Here is a 10,541-nt window from a genome sequence, read left to right on the forward strand (position 1 = left end):
CAGGTGAATTGATGCAGCATCTGCAGTGATGTGCTGGTCTGTTGTGGTGAAGAGGGAGATGAGTCAAAAAGCGAGGCTCTCAATTTACCGGTCAATCTAATTCCTACCTTCATTTATGGTCATGACCAAAAGAACGAGGTCACAGGTACAAGCGGCTGAAATAAGTTTTCCTCGTAGGGTGTCTGGGCTCTCCCTTAGAGATAGGGTGAGAGACTCAATCATCCAGGAGGGACTCAGAGTAGAGCAGCTGCTCCTTCACATTGAGAGGAGCCGGTTGAGGTGGCTCGGACATCTGGTCAAGATTCCTCCTGGGCGCCTCCCTGGTGAGGTTTTCTAGGCATGTCCCCCCCCCCCACACACACACACACACACGCATGGTAAACATAGCACAATAGAATATGGACAGTAATATTAGCTTGACTAGCTAGCTAGTTTCACAAATTATAAAATAGGAAAATTTGAGGAGAAACATGCTCTTTCTCTCTCACACATACACATAATGAACGTTTACATTGTACCATTCCTCTTGTAAAATTGTAATTTCATTGTTTTAAAAATGTTCTGTAAATGTTTAAAAAAAAATTTTTAAATATGAAATAATTACTGTGTAGAATAAAACATAGTAGAATATTATAGTAGTATAATATTTTTTACTGCCACTGCCTGTGGCTACAGCTGCATTTCTAAACTTTTGAAACTTCCTGGGAGCAAACTGGAGGCTGTTCAGCAGATGTAGCCTGGTGACAGCCACTTCCTTGTTCTAAGCTTTGCCTGCTTTCATTAAATATAATGAAAAGATGATATTTGCAATTAGATGCTACATCACACCAATAATAAAAAATAATTTTTAATACAGTTTTGGAGGTTTGTGAGGAACAATAACGTTTCCTTCTCTGAAATGTAACTAAACATTAGACAGATATTAAACTTTTGGGTTAACCAAGTCTCCATTTGAGACATTCTTGAAACATTTCAGTCTCCTTTTAAAGCACATTCTTAAACTGGGATTACATTTTTCTCATTCAAATTAAAAAATGGCACAATCAAGCATTTTGGTTTAAATGTTGGGATCTTCAAATCTGGAATAAAACATCTTTGATTTTTAAAATACACTTTACCACCACAGAGCCAGGCTGACAGATTTTCAATTATATTGCTCTGCAGCATTAAAATGTCATATTCTGCATGTATTGTCATGTTCTCAACCGGATGGGGCTTTACAGCGCTTTGCATCAGCTTTCCCTTCAGATTTTTTATATTGCAAACTTGCACGAAAAGGAGCGTATAGAAAACGACCCTTTGTGATGCAAAGAACTATCATTTCTCCATTCGTTTCCACTTTGTAATTCAGACAGCCTAATCTCTTCCCTCTCAGCGACAAAAGGCAGTGAAGGCACTGTCAATGCCAACCGGACCGCAGTGCGCACAAGGGAGACGCTGCGCGCCGCGGTGCTGCGCTGCTGCGCGCACCATGACCACCATCGGAAGACGGATGCGGATCGGTTGCTGTTCAATCAGGCTTATAATGTCTTATTCGCGTTTTTATCAGCTGTGGAACTAAGACAAAAGTTTACAAGAAGCGCAAACAATGGCCCGAGTCTAAATAGAATACCGCTTCACTGAGGTAAGTTCATTTATTTATTCATTGTAACAAATGACCACATGACTCGTACTAGTTTAGGGAGAAAACCTTTGGTTATGCTGGTAAGTTCCAGTATTTAATCCTGGTTATACTTTAACTTTATTGGGCAAAATTTTATTATATTTTTTTCGCAAATTTTGTGCTATTGTGAAGCTGAATCAATCGTCTTGATTCAGTATATAAACTGATTCAGTGTATAAACTGATTCAGTATATAAACTGCCCTGACCTAATTGTTGACGGGCTAATTACAATATGACCATTAATGATTATATCATTTATTAGAAGTCTTAGTGTGAGAATTTCATTGATTTTAAAGTATATTTTCCTCACATAGATTGTTATCAGCCTGTGATTTAGACCCATTTGAGATTTAATGACAACCTAAAAACACTCTTTGCTGTCCAGAACGGTGTTGAACAGGCAATTTGGGGTTTAAAATCGTTTTAACGATTCTTAATTTTGTGCAAGCATTAATCTTCCTATGAAATGTGAGATCATTAAAAGACAATTATACCCAATGACGCTTAAAACCCCTAACTGCTAACAATGTAAATCATTTTTGCTGTTTAACAACAAAATGATTATAATGACAACAGTTCTCTATCTGAAGCAATTTAGAGTAAATCACTGGAGAGTGGTTTTCACACTAAAAGCTGCCTTAATGTCAGCAGCTTTATATGATAATATACCTTAAATGTGTTTATATTTTATTATTTGTACCCCACAAGTAAAAACAAACAAAAAACACAATTAGTAATTTTGAAAAAAAAAAAATAGTCTGCTGTTTTTGGCTAAAGAGAAGCAGAATATTGTTGATTGTCATTGCTCAATTGTCATGAGCTAAAACAAAAATGTTTGTACTAAATGCCCTTTGGTGTCAAACAGAACTGTAACATGTACTGCAGTCATAATCTAGATCAGTTTATACTAGACATGCTGAGATGCAGGGATTTTCAGGTTCTGATCTAATCCTGATATCAGGTCACCAATATTTTCTAAAGAAAATGACTTTCACCAAAGTATTTGGTGTTGTTTTTAACATGTGGCCATAAGTGAACACATTAAGAATACAAAATGCCACACATATGTGAACTATGCAAATTTTGTCTGACTAATAATTGCAAAAGTTTCAGACAATCCTTTTGAGGTTCTCTTATATGGAGCTTCTAGATCCGTTTATCTCCTGACTTTTCAAACTAAGTAGCAGTTACTAAAACATCTGCTTCTGTCAAAACCTTTTAGGTAAATGTTTCATAAATGGTCTGAAAAGCCTCTATATCTAGAGACAAAAACACAGATAAGCTGTGTTGTTGTGCTGTCATGTTATTCATAAGCATAACTTTAACTAAATCATAAAACAGCTCACAACTTTTGCCAAACAAAGTGAAAGAGCATATGTTGGTAACATCATTAAGCTGTTCTTAACAACAGATAGCATACAGACGGCTAATCACAGCAGTCTTTGTGTAATTTGTTGTGTATAAATATTTATACATTTTTGTTCACGTCTGCCATAATGTGGCCATAAGGTTATCAGAAAAAACTTCCACTGCTCCAAATGTTTTACAATAAATGTTTATTTTGTATTTTTCCCATTTGGCCAAAAAGCTTTCATAACTACAACAGTTTAATATAGGGGCCAAATAAAAAAATGTTCATATTAAAGCTGCAGTATTAACTTTTATTCATTTTTCTACATATCTGTCAAAACCTATGTTGTGACAGTATAAAACAAATAATCTGTGAAAAAAAGGCACTCTTCTGCCTCTTCACCGTGGATGTGCTGTCATCTGAACAAATACACTGCTAAATCAGAAACAACCAATCAGAGCCAGGAGGCGGGTCTTAGTGCTGCCAATCACCCCTGCTCACAACTCCCCACAACCCTTTCAGCTTTCTGCTACGCAAAAGATGGTTCATCATAATGGAGTCTGATGTGAATGCTAAGGCTAGTTAGCATGGCCACCGATGACAGAGGATAAATTTTTTTTCCTCTAAAAGTAAGTTGTTTCTACACCATTAGCATATTTAGCAGCGCCTGCATGAGGGTGATTGACAGCGCTAAGCCCCTCCTCCTGGCTCTGATTGGCTGTTTGTGCCTGGAAGCGAAGCATTTCTGCAGATTGCAGCAGTGAGAGGAGGTGGAGGAGCTTGATCTAGTCACAGATTATCTGTCTGATAATCTGAAAATGTCCTGTCACTATGTCAGACCATTACATATTTTTTAAAATCTGTCACTATATAAAAAATATGCAAAAAACAGATTTTTGTAAAAGTTGCATACTGTAGCTTTAAAAGGTTTTATTTAGGCATGAATAAAGCTGGTGAGTTACTGTTATTTTAACTTCAAACTTCTCAGGCTTACAGTAAATTCTATTTTTGCCTGTATGTTCATTATAAAGATAGGATTGAAATCTTTACTGGTCCAACTAATGATTCACTATTTGTTCTACAGGCTGGCTGTTAGCCATGAACGAGGATGAACTAAACATGACTCAAAAGGAGCTCTTTACATTTGAAGATGAACATTTCGACTGCTGTATTGAAGAGAACCCCTGGACGTTGGATGACAGCACAAAGCTGGTTGGAGTTCAAGTTGTCCTCATCCTCTCTTACAGTACAATCATCTTGTTTGGAGTCACTGGAAACTCCTTGGTGATTTATGTCGTCTATAAATTTAAAAACCTACGCACAGTGACCAACTTCTTCATAGTGAACTTAGCTGTGGCTGACCTGCTGGTGAACACGCTGTGTTTGCCTTTCACTCTTGTCTACCTTCTCTATGACGACTGGCTGTTTGGTCAGGTGTTATGCTTTTTGCTGCCTTTCGCTCAAGGCATGGCTGTACACGTCTCCACCATCACTCTGAACATCATTGCTCTGGACCGCCACAGGAGCATCGTCCACCACATGGAAACCAAGATGTCCAGAGACATGTGTGCCGTGGTCATCGTCATCACGTGGGCGCTCAGCGCCTTACTGGCCAGCCCGCTTGCCATTTTCAGGGAGTTTGGGTCCTTTAACATTTCCACCGAAGAGACCCTGCAGGTGTGCGCAGAGAAGTGGCCGGACAGCAGCATGAATGGAAAGATCTACAGCTTCTCCATGCTGGTGGTCCAGGTTGTCATACCGTTGCTCATCAATTCTGTTGCATACATCCGCATATGGAACAAACTAAAGAAGCACATGATATGCGGCCGCAATGACAACCAGCGAAGGAAGAAGACCACCAAGATGATGCTGACCATGGTGGTGGTCTTTGCTGTGAGCTGGCTCCCCTTCCATGCATTTCAACTGGCTATAGACATTGATAACAGTGTGCTGAATATGAAAGACTTTAAGCTGGTTTTCACCGTGTTCCACATCATGGCCATGTGCTCAACCTGCGTCAATCCCATCCTGTATGGGTGGATGAACAACAACTACAGGACGGCCTTTTTGTCTGTGGTCAAATGTTACCGGCCCCTCGGTGTCAGATATAGATCCTCCAAAAATAGAGAGAAAGAAAAAGATGACGACAGGGACTGCACTGACTTCAGGTCAACAAACCTCTGAGAACAGGGGGAGTATTTATTTGCCGACTCAAAACGTACAGTCTCTCGGAACGTTTTTTTTTCCACTTTTACACATTTGTCATGTTACGGCAGATCAACAAACCGCATTGCATCAACTGGATGCATTAAGGTGTCTCGTGTCTAACTGAGCATTAGAATCACGGCGTTCTGAAGAACGAGTGGCCTGAAATGTTTGACTGGAAAAAGGTGTAGAGAGAAGGAAAAGACAGGAATCAAACTCAGGACTAAAACTTCTGCACATGGTGCACCTGCTCTACCCACTGAGCCACTCAGTACCTGACCAAAAATCATCCTTTGAATGTGGCAGTGCTGATAGTGCCGGATGGGTTTGACTGATGTACAGTGAATGGACCCAAAAACAGAAAAATGATCCGGTGAGCAGAACTTCAAATAGCTGTTGATGTCACAGTTAGAAGAAAATGTGCAGACTGCTTTGAGATGACAGAAAAGCAACAGTGGCTCAAACAATGACTTGTTACAATCAAGGTTTGTTAAATATAGCAGCAGCTCTGCTGGCTCAGTCATCTGAAGGGTATTTGAAGCAGCTGAATGATAGCTCCAATGAACACTCAATGTTTTTTAAGTTAAACTAGTAGCAGGAGTCAGAACGTGTGTTTTATTACATCAGAAATGTAACTATGTTAAATGTATTTTTCTGAAGATTACCAAACGTTTTATACATGTCCCTTAAAACTTGCTTTGCTGTTTGTTTGGGGAGCGTTATCTTAGAACCTGATTTCCGGTTTAAAGTTTTTTTGTTTTTTTATTCCTGTCATTGTAGCTGAATTTGCCTATTTATAATGAATGTGCTTCAAGGTCTACACTGTGTAAAAATCAATGCGAATAAAAATAATAAAACTGTAGTCTTTTAATACTTAAAAGCATTCGTGATATTGTTTCTGATGCATTTGTTGATCATTTAAACTAAGCTCGCAAAAAAAATTGCATGTTTTTTAATGCTTGAGGAGTTAATGATATTATTTTGTATTATTCATGTATTATTTTCATGAAGTATGGATTTTAATCTGAAAGTTCACATTGTAACTTTCATCATGGCTTCTTTTGTTCTATTAGATTAACACAAAATCTCAAATGAAAGAAGATTTATCTTAAAAAGGAAAAGTTTAGCATAAAAATGTGTAATCACTTGTCCCAATTACTTCATGTTTGTGGATGAAAATTACCCAAAACCAATCATTTACTAAAAATGAAGCTCATCAACAGTTTAAGATTATAAAAAAGTCAATTTAAGCAATGAGGTGTTGAGAAGTGTTATAAAAGATCCGTTTTTTTCCTCAAAAGTGGTAGAAAGGAACAGTGATAAGGTGCTGGGCAGCCAAAGTTCACTGAGGGAGTGAAGAAGAACAGGTTTGATCAGACAGATCATCTACTGAACCTCAACCTGCTGTAGAAGATGAATTAAAGCTCTGATAGACATCTGGATGCAGGATGTGAGGGACAAACAAGTAAAAGGAATTGCTGCTGTGCTTGTTGTTGACGTCACAGGACATTTAGGGCTCTTTTAAAAATGCCTTTGTGGCAGGAAGGAGGGGGAGGCTGCCCCTGCTGGCGGGGTAACTGCAGGCGAGCCAATGGCGCCAGAGGGCGCTCAGCATAAAAGCTGAGGTAGCTGCGGACCGACACGTGTTTGCTGTTGACACGTGTTGGGCTGTCCGTGTGCCGAGTACAGGTGAGGTTGGCTGCCTGCACAGTTAAAATTGCTCGTTCATTGTAGTCGTAAAACCTTCTACCAGCAGATTAGTACTGGCGTATTCACCTCCACGTTTGATCGTGGGTGGATGAAACGTGAAACTGCCGACGTTTGAGCGTTCCCGTTTGGGTGGGAGCGAGAGGAGCTGATCGGTGTGTGGACTTGGTGGTGAGCCTTATTTTTTATCTTTTTTCTCTAAATGTAACTTTTCTTATTAGGAGTCGCAGCCATCTAGCCGCAATAACCGCTGCTGCTTTGCCCGGATTGAGTTACCGCTTGACCTGACCGGTGTGTGGGACACGCCCCCCTGAGAGAAGAACGAGGAGCGGATGGTTTCGCTCAGTTCCGGATTGTATCTCCGATTGTGCTGTGCCTCATGAGCACAGGGACCTTTATTTATATATATATATAATTATCGTCTGTATTTTAACATTGTCTTTTATTTCTTTATCCTTTGTTTTCTCACAGGACCACCAGTGGTGGTTTGGGCCTGGATGGGGCGTCCCTTTTTGGAGTGACTGCAGTGATCAGCACAAATAGGTGGAGGGAAATTCAACGGGTGAGTGAGACTTCCCGGCTGTTTGTAGAAATTTCTTTTGATTTGGAGCCTCCTATCCAGGATCTGTCCGTACCCACTGGTAAGCCTAGTTGGATTTATTTAGTAATTTTCTTTCTTTCCTTTTTTGTTCTCATGCAGGCATTTTGTAATAAATTATTATTGTCTTGGTGTCTCTGGCTTATTGCGAAACTTACCTGTGTCCTTTACTGCTCCTTCCTGGGTGATACTCCTAGGTGTTTGTTGGCAAACAAATTTCATTGTATAGTTAAACCACTGAATGCCACCCTTTGTTTGGCTTAATGGGTCAGACAGTTTTGGGAGCAGGTGGGTGGGCCTAATGCCAGGTTAGCAAACTTTTTACATAAACACCTCACAGTAACACCATCTACCTGAGGCGGTGTGTGAACAGAGTGAAGTCCTCCCCTAAAATAAGTCTTGCTTTGGTTGAGTTGCAATGACATGGCATCCAGGAGTCTCTGCACATAGGCTCAATAAATGCATTTGTGTTGATGAAATTCTTCAAAGTTGTCAACAGGACATGTGTGTTTTTTCACTTGTGTCTACAGTAAAGGCAGTGTTCTTCTTATGTTTCAGCCAATCACTGGCTGCTTATTCATTCGGTCCAGTGGTCCGGTCCGGTCCGGTGCGGTGCAGGATTGGAAGGTCATGTTAAGCAGAGAACCTGTAAGAGGCTTTCTTGGAAAACCGAGGAACGCAGCCCCTCCTCTATCCTGCCCTTTGTTTGAGCGTTGTAATGGCTTTTACAGTGATTTTGCCGGCCTTCAGGTTTTGTAGAGCTCTTCCTGTTGACCACGTCCTCACTGATTAGCTTTGCATGTCCGTGAGGAGCTGAGGGATTGAGACATTAGATGCCCAGGTCTCCATTTTTAGAAAGCTATTGATAGTGCATTCAGCATCGAGTCAATAATTGTTTCTTTAGCTGTCCGACATTATTGAGCAGCTGCCCCTGACACAAAGCTAACCTTCAGGATGGAGCAGGCCACTCACTGCTCGAGTAAAATTAACAAAAGCTTGGAAAGTAAATTTAATTTACCCTTCTTCACTAATTGTCTTGTCTGTTGGCTTTTAAAGATGTATTGAAGTCGTCCTCCAAAAACTCCCTTGACTTTCAGCCCCATAAGTGGTATCATCTAATTCACCTCCTTTTAACAGTAATTAGATGGAGTCAGATGCAGAATAGAGACGTATTGATTTGAGATGGAGAAGCATCAGGAGGAGAGAAAGAAGACGGAGACCGGTGAACTCTTAATATGCAATGATAAAGTCTATATTGATATGTAGGGATTAGGAATATTGAGACTTAATTCAGTGAGTATTATGTAGAGTACTAGCCTGTTCCTTTACAACATCCTTCATGGCAGAAATGATGGAGCTCATTGAGATTGGTTTGTTAGCTGATATGAACCTGGAACAGTTCACACAGCCACCGCCTCAGTCTGCCGATGTCCAGCTCCAGTGTGTTTGGGATCGATTGTCCAGCAATGTCCACGTTTCAGCTAGCTACCTTCTAATTTCAGTTGCAGTCAAAGTTGGCTGTTGTCCCTCTTCTTCGTGCAATGTTCCAGAAGCGCTGCCATTTAAAGAGCCCCTCAGCATGAAGCTGCCACCATCGTGCTTTACAGCTGGTGCAGTGCTCTTAGCTCTGAAAGCTAAACGATTCATCCTAGCATGTGATTATGGCCAAATAGCTAAAACTTTCTCTCATCCACCCATAAAATGTGACGTTAGACAATGTTTGGCTTTTCCGTGTGACTAGTTGCTAATTTAAATTGAAAGTGTTGATTTTCATGCAGGTGATGTTTTCTCTTTAAGCACACACACACAGTCCATGTTGGTGGTATATTTGCTTCATTTAGGAGTCACTATGTCTCTCTCCGTCAAGCATGTCCCTTTAAGATACATACAATGTCAGTTTGTTGTTTCATTAAGGAAATGAACGGTTCGGGGATGAGGACACACTCCATTGTTTTCCCTTCTGCTCAAGGAGTGTTGGGTTGTGTGGGCTGAGAGAACACTTGGGTTGAATCAATGAATAAGGGGAATCTAATCAGCAACAACAACATTCACCTGTGGGCGGAGAAAACATTTTGAGACCTTACAGGTATGAGGAGGAGGTGATTTCTGCTCCGTCAGGGTCAACGGATCCCTGCTTCACCACAGCTGGTTTAACTAAGGGGTCATGTTGCAAAGGCATGTTTAGAACTTGACTCCTGAATAGTTTTAGGTCATTTTTCAGAGGTCATGAAGACCTGCAACTGCTATGAGTGTGTAAGAATAAAAAAAACATCTGTAGTTTTTGTTAACTTTATTCTTTAGCTATGTAGAAACAATGAAAAAAGATAGTTTAGAAATATCAATGTGTATTTCAGGGCTTTCTGCATTGTGAAAAAAATTAGTCTATAAATTTGGGATTTTTCTAACAGTAGATCTATGATGAACATTATATTCAATAAGCACATAATGGAATTCTATAATGTGGAGTTCTGAAAATTAAGAAAAAAGTAGCAGAAAAATGAATAGAATTTTGTTTCGATCATTTCCTTGTTCATTAATGCTCGATAAATCTTTATATATTGGCTTATTTGGTAACACTTTATTTGTAGGGGTGTGCATAAGGCTGACATGGTGTTATGACATAACACCTGTTATAAACATGAAGGAGTCTTTATGAATGGTCATGACTGTTGTCTTGACGTATCATTCCGTAAATAATGACACTTTTAGTTGCGTTAAAAGTGTCAACTTAGCATTTTCTGGTAAATAATGACAATTTATAGCAAAGTTACATTAAAATGTGTATAAAAATTTATTAAGTGTCATTTACCAAATAACACTTAATGACAATAGTCATAAATGTTCATGAAGACTCTTTTGTGTTCATAACGGGTGTCATGTTTATGACAGTATTTGCACACCCCTTCAGACAAAATGTTACCGTTCAGTTTTGCATTTAGTTCCTTTGGATTTATTTCCTACTTCTATGTTAGTCTTTTCCCCTTGGTTTACAACGTAAAACTTTGTAAATTACATA

General features: G+C 39.6%; 1 protein-coding gene across 1 annotated transcript; it reads left to right on the forward strand.

The window, feature by feature from the left end:
* The first annotated feature begins 1,240 nt into the window (after positions 1-1,240).
* Positions 1,241-5,282, forward strand: npy2r (neuropeptide Y receptor Y2). Its single transcript, XM_008404299.3, has 2 exons — positions 1,241-1,624; positions 4,100-5,282. The coding sequence occupies exon 2, from the start codon at positions 4,114-4,116 to the stop codon at positions 5,197-5,199; it is 1,086 nt and encodes a 361-aa protein (XP_008402521.1). The 5' UTR covers positions 1,241-1,624; positions 4,100-4,113; the 3' UTR covers positions 5,200-5,282.
* The last annotated feature ends 5,259 nt before the right edge of the window (positions 5,283-10,541 follow it).

Source organism: Poecilia reticulata, chromosome 1 (assembly GCF_904066995.2).
Source record: "Poecilia reticulata chromosome 1, P_reticulata-male-v2, whole genome shotgun sequence".
NCBI classification, from domain to species: domain Eukaryota; kingdom Metazoa; phylum Chordata; class Actinopteri; order Cyprinodontiformes; family Poeciliidae; genus Poecilia; species Poecilia reticulata.